This window comes from Cyanistes caeruleus, chromosome 12 (genome assembly GCF_971803275.1).
Source record: "Cyanistes caeruleus chromosome 12, bCyaCae1.hap1.1, whole genome shotgun sequence".
NCBI lineage: Eukaryota > Metazoa > Chordata > Aves > Passeriformes > Paridae > Cyanistes > Cyanistes caeruleus.
In genome coordinates this window covers 20,947,258-20,966,485 of record NC_141712.1, presented here as the reverse complement: position 1 = coordinate 20,966,485, position 19,228 = coordinate 20,947,258, and the positions used below count along the sequence as shown (strand labels likewise).

General features: G+C 59.3%; 1 protein-coding gene across 3 annotated transcripts; it reads right to left on the bottom strand.

Annotated features, from left to right (window-relative positions):
- Positions 1-228: 228 nt before the first annotated feature.
- On the bottom strand, positions 229-18,960 carry TANGO6 (transport and golgi organization 6 homolog). 3 transcript variants are annotated; one of them, XR_015275497.1, is made up of 17 exons: positions 18,267-18,960; positions 17,932-18,048; positions 17,052-17,178; positions 16,187-16,311; positions 15,570-15,732; positions 14,966-15,048; positions 13,321-13,433; positions 11,909-12,085; positions 10,452-10,578; positions 9,745-9,924; positions 7,395-7,529; positions 5,695-6,183; positions 5,502-5,559; positions 4,201-4,353; positions 2,039-2,318; positions 1,164-1,277; positions 229-566 (listed from the first exon to the last, which is right to left on the bottom strand). XR_015275497.1 is itself a non-coding variant. In XM_086847971.1 (17 exons), the coding sequence occupies exons 1-17, from the start codon at positions 18,954-18,956 to the stop codon at positions 799-801; spliced, it is 3,006 nt and encodes a 1,001-aa protein (XP_086704097.1). In that variant the 5' UTR covers positions 18,957-18,960; the 3' UTR covers positions 229-798. The 3 variants fall into 3 exon arrangements, 2 of the variants coding, with proteins under 2 accessions (XP_086704097.1, XP_086704096.1); XM_086847971.1 differs by having other exon boundaries at positions 229-801; positions 2,167-2,318; XM_086847970.1 differs by having other exon boundaries at positions 2,167-2,318.
- Positions 18,961-19,228: the final 268 nt, after the last annotated feature.

The following is a 19,228-nucleotide window of genomic DNA, read 5'->3' as shown; positions in this document are numbered from 1 at the left end:
GTGCAGACAGCAGAGACCCCCTCCCTCCTGACGCCCCTCGGGGACAGCCACACATTTGGTGCTGCCTAGCCAAAGGGAGCCTGAAGCCAGGCCCTGCCAGCTGCTTGCCCGACTCAGGGCTCACGCTGGGGTTGATGCCCACCCTTCCACGGGACACAGGAGCTGGGACATGGCTATGATGGCATCCATGAGCTTTGTGTGGCCCCACAGACATCACGGACACAGGGCTGAGCATGTCTCTGTTTAATCCCACACCTCGTGCCAGCGAGGTTCCCTCCCCATCCAACACCGCCAGCGGGATCCTGGAGGGCACAGCAAGCCCTTCCCTCGGGGAGCCACTGGCCCTGAGCCCAGAGCAGGAACACTTCATTTCCAGGGGCCCAGCCCCACTACGGCAGCACCACGATCTTCTTCTCCAGCGTCTGCGGGGGGAACAGGGCCCTCCTGACGGCGGTGTCCAGCTCCTCCAGCGCCAGCTGCGCGTGCAGCACCGCGGCGGCGTCGCGCTCGGCCGTCACCACGTGCTTCAGCAGGCGGTACAGGTCCCGCAGCACGTCCCGCAGCACCTGGGCACGGCGGGCAGGGGCAGGGGCAGCGTCAGCACCGACCCACGGCGAGCCCCGGCAGGAGCGGCACCGAGCGCCGCGGCCCCCCGTGACTCAGTTTCCCCACATGCCGGCAGCGCGTTGTGGTGATCCTTCAGCGCAGGGGCAGCGGGGCATGCCGGGATCCTGGCTGCGGGGATTCCCGGGGGGAACTGGCTGTTTCCTCCACGGGAGCCGAGTCCCAACACGCTCGTTACTGGGAATTGCGGAGGGAGGCCACAGTGGTGGAAAAACTGGGCATTTCCAAGTCAAATCAGAGATGAACAACTCCCACAGCTCCCAAGAGCTGGCACTGACCCCAGCATGGCATGGCACTGCCCATGGCACAGCACAGCAGCTCAGAGGGACACCTCCACAAAGCCCCCCTTCCCCAGGATCTGTTGAGGGAACCCTTTAGTGAGGAATGCCCAAACTGGGCAACTCTATCCCATGGGATTTTCCCTGGAAGCAGCTTGGGAATGAGCCCTGCAGCCCCTACAGAGCAGGGGCCCTCCCCAAGGGATGCCCAGGAGCCTCTTGGGGGCTGTCCCTGCCCCAGGGACGAGCAGGGTGACGCACCTCAGTGACCTTCTCACTCAGCCCCCGTAGCAGCAGCACCACCACGTGCACAGCGGCTCTTCGCACCTCGGCCTCGGGGTCTGTCCGGGCTATGGCTGTCACACAGCAGGTGACCTGTGGGCACAGGGCAGTGAGGACTCAGAGGTGCAGGGAATCCCATCGGAGCAGCCACTGAGGGGCTGGCCATGTCCCAAGAATGAGGATGGGACTCCCATGCCCTGTGGGGTGCAGGCTCCGAGCAGCTCCTACCAGGGCCAGGTGGCACATGGATGCCTCAGGAAGCTGTATAACAGTCTGGATGAAAATCAGGCAGAGCCAAAGGAATCTAATTAAATCCCGGCAGTGACAGCCGGGAGAATTAGCAGAGCTCGCACCTTCCCAAAATAGCAGCGAGTGGCTCACTGGCATCACATCAACTGCCAGGATCCACCGGTGCCGAGCGGGAACCGAGGGGAGCAGCCCGAATGCCAAATCCATGATGTCTCACTCCAGGAGCACCGTGGGGAGGGTAAAACTCTGGCTCCTGTGGGTCACAGACCCATCGGTTCCAGGGCTGCTGGGCCCCTGGGAGTCGGGCTCACCCCACTGGGATCTCCCAGCAGCTCTCCCAGCTGTACCTCACCCACAGCCTGCAGCCGGGGCGGGTGAGGGCCAGCTCGTGATACTGATGATACTGATAATGACAATTAAGATAACGGGAGGGTAACAAGGTGTCATTAAGCGGGAGGTGTCTCTGGCAGGCACCACTTGTGCCCCCAGGTCTCCTCTGGCAGTGGCTGCCATGGGTGGAGCAGACACCTAAAAATCAGGGCTAGAATCTCCGAGTGTTTCCTTCAGGCCCCATGACTTTTACCCTCCACAATATCAGCAATTACCATTCTCGTCCTTTATGGAAATGTCCCATTTCCATGTCCTCAGCAGCCCAACCGTGTGGTAACAAACACTCTGTAAGGACAGGTCCCGTTCTCCCCAGGCAGGGTCAGGGAAAGGATGGAGCTGGTACCTCCTGGATGATGGATCCCAGCTGGAAGCCGAGGTGCTGGCAGAGCTCCCCCAGGTTGGAGAGGCTGCTGGCCCGCAGGGCACTGTCGGGATCCCGGGCACCCCGCAGGAAAGCCCGGATCAGCGGCTCCCGGTGCTGGAACACCATGTCCCCTGCAAGGGAGAGCAGAGCTGTCCTTCACCACCCGTCCTGCCAAAGCCCTGGCTCCTTTGGGAACAGATGGGTTGGGCATCTGCCTTGCAACACCACTGAACAGCTGGATGCAACATCTGGAGTGTGGCTTGTGCCCCTCAGCACACACCCCATGGCACACACCCTGGGGCTCTTTGGCACATTCCAGTCTTCCCATGGGGTCACTCACAGCCCAGCAAACACACCAAGTGTGAATCTAAAATTCCCCCATCATCCAGACCCAATCCCTGCCCCAGTTAGCACACAGAGGTGCTGTGGATGTGTGAGACATGGACAATGAGAGCTCAGCATCCACAGCCATGCCAGGAGTGTGGCCATCCCACAGGAGCTGAGCAGCTGTGTGCCCCACGGTGTGGACACACCTCCTACGAGCAGGGCCTTGAGGGGTGGAAACAAAGCTCCAGAAGGCCAGCTGGCCTGTGGGTTCTGTTTTCCCAGCTCTCTCAAGCTCTGGAAGCTCTTGGACAATGGTGTCCTGCAGCAGATGGAGGCAGTGGGATGGATGCCTTGGGATGCCCCAGGGAATGATCCTTGTGGCAATGGAAGCTCCCCATCACCCTGCACATGGGGGCTCAGCGCTGGGGACTGGCACAGGCTGGGGAAGCACAGGGCAGTGCTGTGATGCCAAGGACTTGCTGGGAACGTATCATGCTCTGTGCCTGCAACCAGGACTGGGAATTACAGCAGTATGAGCAGTGCAGGGTGATCCCAGTGAGATCCCCTCCTAAGCCAGCAGCACACCAGCCTCTGTGCCAGATGGCTACAGAAGGGACATGCAACACTTCCTTTCCTCTCCTAGACAGGGAAAGCCACTCCCGTGGGACAGAAAACAGGGATGGCCACAGGGCAGGAGAGAGGCATGTTAGCTTCTTGGCAGAGCAGGAGAGCTCAGAGAGAGCTCAGGAGAGCTGTGGAGCGGTCCTGGAAGTGCTGGGTAAATCCTTGCTCTCAGATGCTGAAGCTTTGCAACAGAAACAACTTGGTGCAATTTGTTCTATAAATACGCCGGCGAGCCGGGACGCGCCGGAGCAGCCGCCCGCGGCAGCGGCACCACAGCGAGCGGGGAGAGCGCGGTGGGGAACGTGCCACCAGCCCCAGGGCAGCTGCCAAGGGAAACCTGCACCTGGCCAGACACACGGACATCATCACCCAGGGAGCTCCGGGACTGAGGGGCACTGAGCTGATCGCAGGAGCTCCACAGGACACAGTGGGATGACCTGTCCCCATCCCAGCAGCGAGGACGGATGCTGGCACAGCCTGGCACTGATGGGATGCCACAGCTGGCAGAGCCCAGGGGTGCCACCGGTGGCAGGGAAGGTGACACAGGCCACAGTAGAGTCACAGTCCTGGCAGTCAGGGGGTCCAGGCTCTTCAGGGGCGTCCCCAGCCAAGTCACACAGCACCCACCCAGTGACCAGAGACCTCTGCCTGGCTGCCCCAGCACCACTGACACCGGTTGCCACCTCCCTGGCCATGTACAGCTCCAGCTGTGTGCTCCCGCTGGCCAGGCCTTCTCCACAGAGTCAGACAAGGCATTTTAGGACGTGTCCCAACAGCAGATGCCAGAAAGGCCTCATCCAGCTTCTACCTCTCAGCCCGGCGTGTCCGGGCGCTTCCCGGCAGTCTCCAAGCCCGGTGCTGCTGACCGAGGGGATGGTGGGCTGCTGGCAGGACCCGTCATCCTGCTCCTGCTGCTGGCAAACCCCTGCCAGCTTCTCTTGGCTTTTGGACCTTTCCCACCTTCTGACAACAGAAATCCCCTGTGGGCTTTCCCCCGGTAACGGTGAGGCTGAGCAGTGCTGTGGCTGCTGGCAGCGGGCAGTGCCATGCCCATGGACTCACCCAGTGCCCGGGTGACACGCATCAGCACCTCGCCCAGCTTCATCCTGGTGACAGCAGCCACAGTGTCCTCTGTGCCCTGTGCTGGGCGCTCATACTGTGCCAGCAGGACAGGCAGAATCCGCTCTGGATAATCGCTGGAAAGCAGGGCAATGCCTGGAGGGGAGAAAAACTGGAAAATCAGTAATTTAGCAGTTGGCAGCAGGTGTCCACTCGCTGCTGGGTGATGTCCTTTGACCCAGTGGGGATTGCTGCACTGAGGGCAGCTGGGCACTGCAGCCAGTGCTTGGACAAAGGGTCTGGTGACTGCTCCCAGCTCTTGGCCATCAGCACATGCTGCCAGCATGTCTCTGTCCCTGCCACAACCACTGGCTCAGCCCCAGCCCCGCCGCTGGGCAGGGAGCAAGCGGGACATGGGGACCCGTCTGGCACGGCCCCCAGCCCCACGGGTGGCACAGCTCGGCATGGCACAGGTGGCGCTGCCATGGGCTGGGTGAGTCAGTGGAAGGAACCGCACCAGGGTTAATCACCGCGGCGGCCGCGCTGCCAAACGTGCGGCAGCTGCACCGGTGCGTTAATCACCAGGACGTTACGGCCCCTGCGCGCCGGCCGCGGGCAAGGACGGACCCGTCCCTCTCAAGACCGTACAGGCAGTGGGAAGCACAGCATAAACTCCTTTCCCAGCTGCTGCCAAAGGTTACCAACACAAGGGCAGCGGTGCCAGCATCGCTGTGGGCCAAGGGAATGGCACTTCCCTTCCACGGAAGCCAGGGGACCGTGACCATCCATTGTCACCCACTGCGGAAGCACCTGCCTGCAGATCCCACAGGCTGTGGGGCTGTGCTGAGCGTGTCGGAGCAAGCACTGACCTGTGGGTTTCCTGGGAAGGGGTGTGAGTGCTCAGTACCTTGGCAGAGCCCTGAGGGAGCACCAGCGGGTGCCCCTGGTCCTGCTGCTCTGCCAGCCTCAGCTGTGGGTGCCAGGCTGGGGTGCTGGGGCTGTGCCCAGGCTGTACTGGAACTGCAGCCCCAGTGGCACAGACCTGGCACAGGGATGCTGACCAGCTCCAGGGAGTAAGAATAACTGGGAGATGAAGTCTCCAGCTTCAGGAATTCAGCATGGAGCTCACATATGGCCCAAGGCTTGATGGAACAGCGCAAAACCGTAATTTGGGATGGCAGGAGATGCCGAGCCCTCAGCCTGGCCATGGCTCTTCTGCTCTTCACCCCCCGGGCCCTGAGCCCCCACAGCACAAAACCTTCCCTGACAAAGTGTTGGCACTCACCCCGAAAGGCACTGCTCACCTTGGATGGCAGAGAGGTAGACAAAGGCGTCCTCGTGCTGCACATTCTCCAGAAACACCTGGAAGGAAGGAAAGTGCTATCAGCAGTGACCCTGGGCTGGGCCAGCAAGGCCAAAGGGCTCCAATAATTGTGACCATCTGCAGCCCGATGGCACATTCAGCAGGGAACAGGGACCGCAGCAGGAGCCTGGTACCTGCAGCAGCTTCTCCTGCAGCCCAAGTGCCTCTGGATCCCGCTGGGTGACCAGGCTGGCGAGGCTGCGCAGGGCAGCTGCCCGGCTGGGGGGCTGGGGGTCGTAGGCTGACACCAGCAGCTCCTGGAGCCCAGCTGGGGCCAGGCTGTGGGCACGGGGGGCTGCAGAGGCGCTGGGATCACGGCACGTGCTCTGCTCTTCGCTGCTGTCCCTGTGAGCCCCGGGGCCGCCGTGTCCGTGCTGCAGTGATGTGGGGCTGGGGGCTCTGCCAGGAACACCAGCAGGGCTCTGTGCTCCCACGCCAGGCTTCCTGCCCAGCACGCCGTCGGCAGCGGCGCCCACCGTGCCGGGGGAACAGGCGCCGTGGGTGCAGATGGCGATGCGCAGGTCTGAGGCCAGCTCCTGGGTGAGGGGCTCGGGGTAGGTGCGGGACAGCTCCTCCAGCAGCGGCACCAGCCGCTTCAGCACCACGAAATCACTGGACTGGAGCTGTGGAGGGAGAAGAGCAGCGTTGGCAGCAGTGTAATGAGGGCTCACAGGAGGGTGGGCATGGGGTGAGGAGCTGCAGAGCCCCATCCCCAGCTCGTGAGCCAGGCTCCGGGCACCACCAGCTCCTCTCAGCCCAGCGCCAATCCCAGCCCTGGCAGCAGCCACGGGAAAAGGTGGGAAGTGCATGAACCTGAAGAACAAGAGTGTCTGGGTCTGGGGGCCAAGCCAGGGACATCCCTCCCACCAGCACTGTGCCATCAGTCCTGCCTGGAAGGACTCCCAGCACAGCAGCCATGACCTGTCCTGAGCTGGAGAAGCTCCTGCCCTAATCTGGATTTAACTGCTAAAATCTGGGATGTGAGGCCTGAAAAAGGGTGCTTTAGCAGAGATTTTGGATGATTGCATAAAACCCCTCGCCTGCTGAAACCCAAACAGCTCTGCAGCTGCTTCCAAAACCTTTCACATTCCATTTTCCAAATTATGTCACTCCCATTAAGGCAAAAGTGGTAGAAGGAGCTTGCCTGGGAGGGGCCCATTGCAGCAAAACTCTGGCTTTAACTTCTCTTCAACCACCCAGTTCTTTTCCCAGTGTTAGAAATTTAGCAATAAGAGATAATTAATGATCTTTTTCTGTTAACAGCTGGATTTTCCTTAGGGCAAATCCAGGGATGAAGCAACCCCAGCAGCTCAGCGATGGCAGCACGTTAACGGATGTGCCATTGCTCCCCATGGCAGCTCCACTGAGTGACACGGAGCTCATACATATATATAGGTATTACAAGGTAACTGAGAGGTATAAATAACAATATAAATATGTATAAAATGTAAATATAAAAATATAAGGGGATTTTCAAGGGTACAGCCCACTCGGGAAGTTCACAATGCTCTGCAGCCGAGTCTGAGACTGTGAGGGGATGCAGAGGGTGCAGTGCTGGTATTTAAAGATGCTGTACATGATTACCCTGCGCTGTCAGTGCCTTTTTAGGAGAGATTAAAAATGAGTTAATTAAGCTCTTGGGGGTGCCCTGCTCAGATTGAATCCTTGGTCAGAACCCTGGCACAGCCCCGAGGCAAAAAATTTTATCTATATCTCTATAAATCTATTTACAGGCTGTGACAGAGCAGGGACCCCGAGCCAGGGCACCCAGCTGTGCCACATCACCCTCGGCTGGGCATGGCAGTGCCACACAGGCCCCACCCTCACCCCTCACCTGGACAGCCCCGCCGAGCACGGCGGCCACCAGCCCCATGGCCATGGCGAGGGTCTGCGCCTCGGGCGCCGCGCCGGGGCCCTGCGCGGGCCGGACACAGGCGCGCTGCAGCACGGCCGCCACGAACTCCTGCACCTGCCAAGGGAACAGCCGTCAGGAGCAGCTGAACACCCCAAAGCACCTCCCCTGCAGCTCCCGCTGCCTCTGCGCCCCGCTCAGTCTGCCCATCCCACGCAGCTCTCCGGCACAATTCCGTCCGAATTCAAGGAGTGTCTGGACACCGCTCTCAGGGATGCACAGGATGGGATTGTTGGGGTTGAGCTGGACTGTGATCCCTGTGGGTCCCCTCTAATTGCTGGGAAGGCAACTGGGACAAAAGGGGAACTCAGGGTGGGTCTGTATGGAGCTGCCCTAGGTAAAGGTTTGGAAATTCCAGAGCCAAGGAGCTCCAGCCCCTGTCCACAATTCTCCAGGCCAGCCTCCCCCTTGTCCTGCACAGCTGACACTCCAGCTGGGCCATCTCCTGTGCTCTCACTTTGTGATTATTCCCACAATATTTTTATTCCACATGTAACGATGCTGCCTGGCTGGCACTGGCCTTCTGTACACTTGGCACCAACACCTTTGATCCCACGGGCTTCCTGCCCTGCTAACAGATCCTGAAATTAGGGAGTAGATGTCCTCCATGCCTTATCTTCTCCCAGACAAGCCTGGGAAGTGTTTGGATCAGGGTTATTCCTACCTAACAGGTGTGTTGCAAAAGAGGAGGAACTATTGTGTTCTTGTTCCAGAAAACAAACTCCTAGTGCACCAAATTCCAAACTTCCAGCCCCAGGGCACTGGGTGCAGGCAGCGTTTCCTCCTCTCCTGCCAGATTCCTTAAGCACATCCCTTAAGCAAGGAGGGAAACTGTGGAAAAAGGCTTTGGAAAAGGCTGCATGAAAGGCTCAGGTACCTACTGGGATAATTATTCCAGAGAATAAACTCCATTAAACAGCAAGTAAGTAAAAAAAATTGGAGTATTTGCTCTCACAACACAGTAACACACAAGCTGGAGGGGCTGAAGTTATATGTAATATAAAAAAAAGGAAAATTGTGAATAAATAACAGTAGATTGCAAGTGAGAAAAATTAAAGCTTAAAAAAAAATCTAGAAAAAAAACATTTTAAAGTGGGAGGGAAAAAAATGAAAAATAAAACACTGAGGCACAGTTGTGTCTGTGGCAGGAGGAAAGAATTCTTGGTGCAGTGAGGGAATCAAGTTGACCTTGGTTATGGAGAAGAATATGTAAATAAAATAATTGTGCAGTTGGGGGGGGGCACAGTGGCTGCTGCTCCTGGGCTCCAGCTTTGGAAGGATGGATCTCACTTGCTCCCACCTCATTAGGTTCCCCCAAACACCCCAGGGAACCCCACACTGCAGAACCTGCTCAAAGCCTGTCCCTGTCCCAGCCCAGGGCCTCCCTGAAACATAACCCCAGGCAGGAGGATAATGGATTTTTTGTCTGGATTTCTTTGGTGGTGGGGTTTTATCCCAGACTCCCGGCTGGACCCTGAAACCTGGCAAAACCCTTCCCCATTTCCCACCCCGACTCTCCGGCCCCAGCGGGTGGGAGTGATGGGGAGGCAGGTGGGGACAACGCGCCGCTGGCTGTGTCCCCTCTGCTGCTGAGCACACAAAGGCTCCTTTGTCCCAGAGGAAACGTGAGGAAACCTGCCTGAGCCGTGGCTGCCCCTGCCCACGGCAGCACGGGGAGCTGGCATGGCTGGGGCACTGGGGAAAGACAAAAAACAGGATGAGGAAGTTAAAAGACACCGGATCTGCCAGGGGATCCACAAGGGAATGCCATGCTGCCCTCGGTGTCCAGCTGCCTTCCCAATCCCATCCAGGGCAGGCTCAGGGGGAAAGATTTTAAGAATCCTTTTTGGGACCAAGGACAAGAGGCCCCAGTGGCCTTTGAAATTACAATACTTAATAAATTTGGCACTATCCATTCATGAATGTAGGAGCACAGTTATGCCAATCAGGCTGCTGCCATCCAACCTGGCCTTCCAGAGATGGCACAGCCACAACTTCTCTGGGCAACCTGTGCCAGGGCCTCACCATCCTAACAGGGAGGAATTTCTTCACTACATTCCTTCTAACCCTGCCTTCTGTCAGGGGGAAGCCATTCCCCTTTGTCCTGTCACTCCAGGCCCTTGTACAAAGTCCCTCTCCAGCTCCCTTGGAGCTCCTCTAGGCACTGGGAGTCTCTCTAAAGGTCACTCTGGACCCTTCTCTTCCCCAGGCTGAGCAATCCCTTTTCTCCTGGAAGCATTCAGCCGGTCCCCCGGGCTTTGCCATGACCAACCTGCACAATGTCAGTGAACACCGTGTCGGAGACGCCCTCGCACAGCGCGGCCACGAGCTGCAGGACCAGCAGCTTCCTCCCCTGCCTGGCCTGGTACTGCTCCAGCTCCAGCAAACTCCCTCCAGGCTCCACAGCTGGGTTTGGAGCCACCTCATCCTCCACAGCCACCTGAGTCAGCTCCTGCCGGGAAGGGAGCGCAGGACACGGAGAGGCAGCGGTTAAACATCGGGAACCAGTGCCAGCAATGCCAGGTCCTCACACCACCACCTCCTTGCAGCTGGTAGGTGAAGGTTTCTGAGAGCTGTCCACAGCTCCTGGGTGTCCCATCCCTATCCCCTCCTGTGACTATGGGCTGGGGCACAAAATCCCAGTTCAACCCAGGCCTGGAGGGAACTGTGGGGGCTCCACCAGAGATCAAAGGAAGCAGGTGTGGGGCCCCTCTTCGACAGCCAAGGAAGCAACAGGGATTATTCCCAGCCTCCAACACACTTCAGACACGCTCCTGTTGTTAAAACAGCCCGGGGGAAGGATGAGGGTTAACCCCTTCAGGGACAGGGCTGCTCCCACTCCTTGGCTTCCCACCCAGCACACAGGGCTGCTCCAGCACAAGCCATACCCCAGGACAGGGGGATGACCCCCTTGCCTTCTGCTTGTCCAGGGAACCCCCTCCTGCAGGTGTGCCCCAACCAGGGACTGGCTGCCCTCACCTTCAGGCAGTGGATGAAGAAGTCTCCTGCCAGACCACTCTTCTGGCAGTGGGAAAGGAGCTCCACCAAGCTCTCCACATGGCACTGCTCCAAGGAAATCTTCTGGTACAGGGCCTCATCTTCATCGCTGGAACAGGTCACTGTATTACCCACACGAACACACCCAGAACCCCCTGACCCCCAGACTCCAGGGCATGGTGAAATCCCAGTCTGCATTTCTCTGGAAGCCTTCCTTCCCAGCACTTCCCAGCAGAGCCTGGAGGCAGCTGAGCCAAACATTGCCCAGGTCATTTGGGCTCTGCTTATTAACTAATCTGCACTCATTAACAGAAACCATGCGCCCAAATCATACATTTCATCCAGCCCATAAATAACAGGATTAGTGCTGGCTAAGTTAGGCAGTGGTCAGAGCTGTGGCAGCGGGGCATGGGCAGAGCCAGGGCCAGCATGGAACAAGTTTGAAGTAGTCCCAGTTTAAGCAAGGCAGAGCTGCTTCTAATTCTGGCCTTCCAGTACCTAAAGATAGTTTATAAAAAGGCTGGAGAGGGACACCCTGGCACAGATTGCCCAGAGAAGCTGTGGCTACCCCATCCTTGGAAATGCCCCAGGCCAGGGGATGGGACTTGGAGCAACCTGCGACAGTGGAGGGTGTCCCTGCCCATGGCAGGGGGCGGAACGAGATGATCTTTAAGGACATTTCCAACCCAAAACAGCCTATAATTCTAACTCAGATCAGGAATAGCTTGAAAAGAAGCCAAACCAAATGTATTTGTGGGGATTTTGCTGCAGGTACCTCCAGCACCCAGCACACCCCTGGGCACAGCTGTGCCTCTGCCTGCCCCACAGTGCTGCCCTGGGTCCTCCTGCCAGCTCACAGCCCCTCTCTTTAAACCCAGCCTCCTGCTGCCAGACATCCCAGCCTGCGTGGCTGGAGACTAAAGGCTGCACTTAATGCCCAGCATGGCCAGCTCTGCCTCTGCCTAGAGACCATCTGCCCACGCCAGAGGAGCTCCAGGGCTGCTCCGTGACGCTGGCACTGCCACAGTCTGTGCTGTGACTGCGCCACCTGTGCCTGAGGGACACACTCACTGTGTCACCAGAGTGTGACAGGCTCGGGCTGGAGGCTGGAAGCTGAATTTGGGGGGTGTTGAGATTGGAAACACACATCCCATTCCCAGAAACTCTGCAGGCAGGGCTCAGGAAAAGCAGGCAGGGAGTGCACACCAACGCTCAGGTGGAGCATGACACTTTTTGGGGCTGGAAGTCAGAGCTCTGCACCATGTCCAGGGAACCTGGGGGCTGTGTTGGCTCTGTGGGAAGTGTGGAAGCATCACCTGCCTGAGCTCAAGGGGATGAGACCCTCTGGGATGGCACTGGCAGCCCCCTGCTTGCCCAGGCCCTCTGCCAGGCTTCCCTGGAAAGCCCTGGGTGGCGAGTGACTGTCCCACAGCACTCACCTGATGGTTTCCTCCACGACAATGGCAGCACCGCCCTCGCTGCCCACTCGGAGCTGGCACTGTGGGTGAAGGGTGGGCACGTGGCTGCTCAGCCTGGCCAGGCCTTCCAGCACAGCCAGGGACTGCTCCCGCTCCGCCTTCTCCAGGAACCATAGCAGGATGTCCTGGCATGGGGAGCTGGCAAGGAGAAAGGAGCCAGTGGTGACATTGCTCTGCCCACTGCACCTTCCCTGAAAGCCTTTTGGGATGAGCGACATGACGCTCTGGAGCAGCCGTGGGCTCTCCTTGGGATGCTCCAGCTCCTGGCTCTGGCAGCTGAAAGCATTTGTGCCTGTTTCTAAGGGGATCAGCAGCACATCCTGCCCTTCTGGCGCTCCCAGATGGAAGGATTTGGGTTCCTCCACACTCCAGGCTGGCAAGGAAGCACTGTGAACACCCCTGGCACGCCCTGCCTGTGCCTCGCGCCGAGGTGACAAGGGCTGCAGGCAGTGCCAAGGGAGAGGAGGCAGGAGATGGGAGCACTGAGGTGGCATGGGGAGCCCTGCCAAGGAGAGAGGCAGGTTAATGAGGTGAAGCAGCCACGCTGCCAGGGGTCTGGAAACCTGAATGCTTCCAGGCAGCCGTGCGTTCAGTCATCCCTGCCAAATTCCTTAGCAAAGGAAGCAGTGACTGCTGGCCCAGCAGCAGCGTGAACTTGGCACGTTCCACCAACTTGTCACTGCACTCACTGCTCTTTGGAGTGATTCATGAGGCCTTTAGCAACAGCAGAGGCCGAGTCTACACACACCTTTTAGGGAAAGCCTCCACACACCAGGATCACCAGAGCACTGTGCAACACCACCAGGAATGTTTTTACCTGGCCTAACTCCAGGGAAAGCCTGGGGGGGAGCAAGAAGAGAGGACAGCCAGCACCTGGTCACCCCTGTCCCCGCCACAAATGGCACATGTGGTGATTCCCACTGTACACCAGTCATGGGGAGCTGGGCATGGAATGGGGGATCAGCTGCCAGGAGGCAGGTCCTGATTGTACCAGATTGGAGAATGATCCTGTACTTCCAGGAGATGGTGTAGATCCCTCCATCCAGTTTCCAGCATCACTACCTCCATCCATGGACAACCGCAAACCCTGCTCTAGGCAGAGCCACCCTGTGCTCCCGAGGGCACGCTCAGCTCTACACAGAACATTCTGGCTTCAGGGAAGACAAAAGCTAATGTGAGAATGGCTTCCTCAGGCACAGGCTGCCAGTGAGGTCGTGTGCCCTGCCTGTGGTTACTGCCTGCTTGGAATGAGAGTGCTTTGGGATGAGAAGATGGATCTCTGCTCCTGCCTGTGCCCCGAGTGTGGCTGCTGGAGGTGGGCAGAGCCCAGCAGATGAAACCCCAGCAGAAGCTGAGTACAGATCCTCCCTTACCGTAAGTATGACACATTCTGCTTGGCGAAGGAATAGAGGGAAAAAACCACTCCCAGGACTGACTGTAAGGATCCCAGCAGCAGGCTCGAGCTGTCATTCCCAACCACATACACCTACGGAGAGAAGGGCACAGGGAGGGGAGTCAGTCACCTGTGTGGGGCAGAGGGGAGCTCAGGAACACGTCTGTGCACAGGGCAGCTACCAGGGAGGAAGGTGGAGGGTTCTCAGCCTCTTCCTTCAGCCTGGAGGCTGTCTTCCCTGATTATGCCGCATTCTCTGTTAAAAGCTGCCTTCAGCACCATCTTTCTCCACGAATTTGCTTAACCACAGCAGGGCTCCAAGCTACAGGAAGGCTGCAGGAAGTCTGCTGCTTAGAAGTAAGGTCCTGCCTTACCCAGGGATGCAACAGGCCCCCTGGAGTGAGCAGATCTTCACTGAATTACTCTAAGTCTCAAACAGAGATCAGTCACTAGCAGGGCAGCTGGGCTAGTGGGTGCTGAGCTGAGGCACTGCGCTGCTCAGGCTCTGGAGGGACTGCAGAGGCTCTGGGAATGTTGTTGGTGCTTAGAGGGTATTACAGGGGCCCTGGGGATGTTGCAGAGGCTCTTGAGAGGGTTGTAGGGACTCAGGGCTGATGGCAGAGCCCTGCTCCTCTCCTCCACCACATCCAGCACCCTCCCAAGAGGCTGAGAAATGGTCCCCATAGGGCCCTGCCCTGCACACAGACCTGTTTCCCTGTGCTAATCCCCATGGAGCCATTCCTCCTCCCCAGACCCTTGTGTACACAAAGCCTCCCCACGAAGCCCCAAGGATGGTTTCTCACTAAGCATCAAATGACACTTGCTAGGCAAGAACCTCCCCCAAACCTGGGGACCCCTCACTAGTCTGGCTGCTGTCAGGCCCCCAGCACTCTGCCATTAAGGAGGGGCCCACCCCAACCCCCCCAGCACTGCTCTGGGAGGGAGCAGCCCTCCAGACCGGTCTCTGCCTGCCAGCCAGTTACAACAGATCATTACTGGGAAAATAGACAACAATCCCAGCATTTAAGAGCTTAGCCTGCCTCAGGGCATGCCAGGAAGCAAGTCACCAGCTTCTGAAATTTGAATTCCTGGACTGGAGATGTCCTTTGGTTTGGAATGTGCAGCAGGAAGCTGCTGGAGCCTGCAGTGTGGCACTGGGGTTACTGGTGGGAATGGTAGGAAGTGGAGTTATGAGGGGAGGTGTCACAGGAGAAACCTCCACAAAAAGCCCCCATCCTTCACAGGAAGCACAAGGATGGACCTCACCAATCCTCCAAATACCAGAACCAAGATCTGTGCTCCAAGGAAAGCTCAGAGCTCCTTACAGTGCCTAAGGGGGCTCCAAGAGGGCTGGAGAGGGACTTTGGACAAGGGTCTGGAGTGACAGGACAAGGAGCAATAACCTCCAACTGCAAGAGGGTGGGTTAAACGGGATACTGGGAAGGAATCCTTCCCTGTGAGGGTGGTGAGACCCTGGCACAGCCCATGTTGGGTCTGGGGTACTCCTGCAGATGAAGACCAGACAACTGAGCATGACTGCAGGAGACACTGGTGTGGCCCAACACACTGAGCTGCTCACCAGGTCTCAAACCAGCTCTTTCTCTCACCCAAAGCAGACACGGTACCTTGAGCATATCTTCCACACAGCTGCCCAGCTCTGCCTCTGGCACCAGTACAGCCCCTGGTGTCAAATCCTCCAGTGCCAGCTCTGAAAGCAAAGAGCAGAGACATGAGCCCCCAAAACAGCCTGGAGCCCCCAGCAGCAGAACTGCCCCACTATTCCCTGCACCCAAAAGCACTTCCACAGCTCCCTTCCCTCCCCATAGGAGCAGACCAGCCCTCATTAGCCATACTAATTGTGCTGCAGTGTTGTAAACCCCCCAGCACACACAGAAATCAACAGAAACCACAACTCCATGATGGATGATTCCCCAAAGAGCTGCTAGCCAGTGTGGGGAACCCACGGCTTCCGTCTGGAAGCCCAGAACAAGGATGTCAGGCTGGGAGAGGTTCCCAAGGAGCATGGGGCAGAGCCAAGCTGCTCAACTCTCACGCTGCAGTAACTGGACTCAATGAGGAGTAAATATGGTGTACCCAGACAAACTGACAGGGTCAGCACACAGAGCTGGGCTCCTACCCTCCACAGCCTGGCTGCCAGCCTGAGAAAATTCAGATGGAATGACAAAAACCAGTGAGAAGAGAAACCAGACCCTTCCCCAATCCAGGTACCTGCGGCCTCGGAGCAGCGGCGGAGCGGTGCCAGCAGGGGCTGGAGCAGGTGCCTCTCTGCCAGCTGTGGCTGCTCCCTGGCCATGGTGAGCAGCGTGGTGGTGGCCACACGCTGGAACTGCCGCGCTGCCACTTTGTCCTGGATGTGCAGCAAGTCCAGAATCTGCAAGGAAAAAGAAACAAGGATCAGCACCCCCTCAGAGGGGGCAGCCTGGCGCCTCGGAGCAGCCAAGGAGCCGCCCATGTTCTGCTTTGCTGGGCAGCTGGCATGACATTCCATGTGTGGAAGAGCCAGTGTCCTTCCCACGCACGCAGGATACCTTTCTGGGCTCAAACCAGGAGCCTGCACCACTCCCAGAGCCAAAGGCTGGAAGCAAGAGCTACACACAGAGCTCTTGTGTAGCACAGTGCCGAGTACCTCGTGTGATGAGACAACATCATCCAGCATTTCAATAAAACACAGAAAACTGAAGAGTGGAAACGCCCTACTGCCAGAAAAACATGTCCACATTGTGCTGGCTTGAGCCAGGGCACACTCAAGCAAAAGGAACAGCCCCAGCACTCTCCAAGTTAGGAGCTGGCTCTGCATTCCCCAGCAGAGGGGACGAGGGACTTACCTGGGGGCACACCTGTCTGTAGTAGTCCTCGAGGGACAGGCACTGCTGTGGGCAGGCAGCCAGGATCTTCCCAACTGCATCGCACTTCCTCCAGTCCAGAGCTGCTGCTTCAGCACCAGCACCACCTACAACAGCAGCAGAAATCCTGGGTCAGCTCTGACCCACCGCCAGCTCTGGCTGAAGCCAGGTGTTCCTAGCCAAAAATTGGATTTTGAGCTCTAATTTCTCTTGTTAAGCCAAGCATCTTTCAGGAGACACCTGAACTTAAGGATAGAAAGGGGAAAATTGCAGTGCAAGAGCTCTGATAATGGAAAACAACTGCTACAGCCAGGTGGGTGAGCCAGAAGGTGGGGAGAGGCTGTGCTTGGACAGTTGGAGTTGACCAGACAAGATTTTGGCACTAAAAACTGTGGGATTCAGCTTGTGGAGAGCAACAGCTTCCCTCCCTGCAGGAGATGGAGAGCAGGGGATAGGTCTCACTGTCCCTACAGCTCTCACAGCCCAGTGTGCAGCACGGCTCCCACCACACTGGCACGGTGACAGGGCATTCCCCAGGACTGATCCCACTCTGGACAAACACAAGCTGTGACCCCATAAAGGCACAAACAGGATACATGGGCTTGGAGCATTTCAGCGTGGCCCTCAAACATACGTGTATCCCAAATTAGAGCAGTTTGGGAGCTCAGCGCAGTCAGAGGCAAAGTCTGTGTGTCGCTGTGTCACCTCAACCCGGCACAAGTCAGCTCCTACATCCAGCTCTTGTGGTTCCTGTGCCCTTCTGGGCCCCTTCCGGGCCTCTCATGGGCTGAACTGTCTCAAGCCACCTCTGAATCTGTGATGCTGGGACCCAGAGCCCCCCACTCACCGTCTGTGCCCTCTAAGACACCCCGAACCACGGCCTGCACCCCGCCAGGCCTCAGCAGCCTCTCGGAGAGCAGGTGCCCGCAGAGCCGCCGCAGCCAGGCCGGAGCCGCCCCGGCACTCGGAGACCTCTGGAAGGGAGCAAAGGAGCAGGGTAAGGAGCGTATTTGCACACACCTGTGCCAACCCCACCTCTGGGCAAACAGCCCATGCTCTGACAGGGAGCACAGGACACAGACAGGCTCTGAATTGCTGCTTCATCCAGTGGCATAAAGCAAATCGGGAATTAATGAGAGAGGACAGCCCTCAGGTGCTTAGCATGCCATTCCATCCCTGGAAGTGTGCAAGGCCAGGTTGGACATGGTTTGGAACAACATGGGATAGTGGAAAGCGTGCCTGTGCATGGTAGTGGGTGGAATGACATGAACTTTGAGATCCCTTCCAGCCCAAGTCGTTCTGGGATTCTATGATTCTATTAAGGGCATTAACCCATGGGGACTTTCTAAAACAACACTTAAGACATTCCCCATCTCCTCCTCCCCAGGAGGCTTTGGAACGGCCCCAAAGAGCAGCAGGCGCCCTGTGTCATCCCCGGAGCGTGAAGGTTGAGGTTTGGAGGAGCAGAGCTGCACTTGGCCGGGCTCGGAGGATGGGGGTGCCAAGCCAAGGCGGCACGTGCCGCGATGGCAGTCCCTGACACACCCTGGCACACCCAGGCACACCCACACTCATCTCTGGAACGACACACAGCCAGCAGCCTCGTCAGCGCTCGGGGACTGCTTTTCAAGGTGTAAGAACATTTCCAGAAGAGCAGCACCCTCGGAGTGCGGGAAGCGTGGCGGTACGGACCCTGCTGGCCCCGTGCCGGGGATGGCCCCGGGTACCTGCTTGGGCTGTCCCTGCAGGACGAGCAGCTCCTGCACCGCCAGCGGCTGGTAAACACGGTCCAGGATGTCCCTCAGGGCTTCCCGGCACCGCGCTCGCTCCGCTTCCGAAACACCCTGGAACAAAACATAGCAGGGCAGATGAGAACAGCCTGGCCGGGCACTGAAGCCGCGGTCCCGACGGCGTGCCGGGCTCCGTGCCGCCGGCTCTTTCTCCCGCAGCGGCACGGCGGGCAGGGCACGGGAGGCACCGCCTGAGGAGCGGGCTGGGGCTCCGTTAGACACCCACACCACCACCGGGGAGCGGGCCCACGGGCTGCGAGTGTGGCACGGACCTGGCAGAGGGCGGCGGGGCCGTGTCCCAGCCCGCAGAGCCCGAGGAGGAGCAGACGGAGGTGCCGGCCGAGCAGCGGGGCGCCCAGCGCGGGCAGCCGGGCCAGCTCCACCAGCGCAGCCACGGCGGCCAACAGCCGGGCCCCGCGGGTGCCGGGCGGCGGCCCCAGCCCCGGCCGCGGCCCGAGCCCCGGCGGCAGGTGCGGCAGCAGCCCCAGCCCCACGGCGGCCCGCAGCGCCCGCCGCACCGCCCGCTCCTGCCCCACGCTCAGCGCGTCGGCGCCGGGCCCCGGCGGCGCCCCGGGGGCGGCGGGGACGGCGGGGGTGGCGGCGAGCGCGGCCAGGCGCTCCTTGAGGCACAGCAGCAGCGCCAGCAGCCCGCAGGCCGCCGCCCAGCCCGGCTCCGCGCCCGCCGCCCCGGCCGCCAGCGCGGGCGCCCGGGACAGCACGGCCGCCCGGAGCTCGCGCAGCGCGGCCCAGCCCGCTGCCCGTGACAGCCGCTCCTCCAGCGCCGCCGCGTTCCTGCGCAACGTCTCCGGGCACAGGGCGGGCTCCGGGCCGGGCTCGGCAGCGTTGTCGCCATCCCTGGGGGGGCCCAGCAGCAGCTCCAGCGCCTCCACCACACGGCCCGGCTCCGGGCCCGGCCGCGCGCCGCCCGCCATGTCGGGACTGCTGTCAGCGAGCGCCGCCATGCTGCCGAGGTCAGGGGAAGGGGCGGGGCCGCCGCCGGCCGCCATGACAGGGAGGGCGCGTGAGGGGAGGGGCCGCGCTGCTGGCCGCCATCTTGGGGAGGTCGGGAGAGGGAGGAGAGAGCGGCCGGGGAGCCGGGGCGGGCCTGGGGACACGGGCTGGGCCGGGAAAATGGCTCCCGCCGCCTCAGGGCAGCGTTAGACGCGCTGTTAGGAAAGAATCCTTCTCACTTGAGAGCGATGAGGCCCTGCCACTTGTCCAGAGCAGCTGTGGC

Excerpts from the sequence above, each read along its gene's own strand:
- TANGO6 (XM_086847970.1), bottom strand. The coding sequence starts at position 18,956 with ATGGCGGCGCTCGCTGACAGCAGTCCCGACATGGCGGGCGGCGCGCGG. Across the intron at positions 9,925-10,451 it reads TCTTCATCCACTGCCTGAAG|GAGCTGACTCAGGTGGCTGT; the intron begins GTGAGGGCAGCC and ends CCTTCCCGGCAG. Across the intron at positions 4,354-5,501 it reads CTACCTCTCTGCCATCCAAG|GCATTGCCCTGCTTTCCAGC; the intron begins GTGAGCAGTGCC and ends TCTCCCCTCCAG.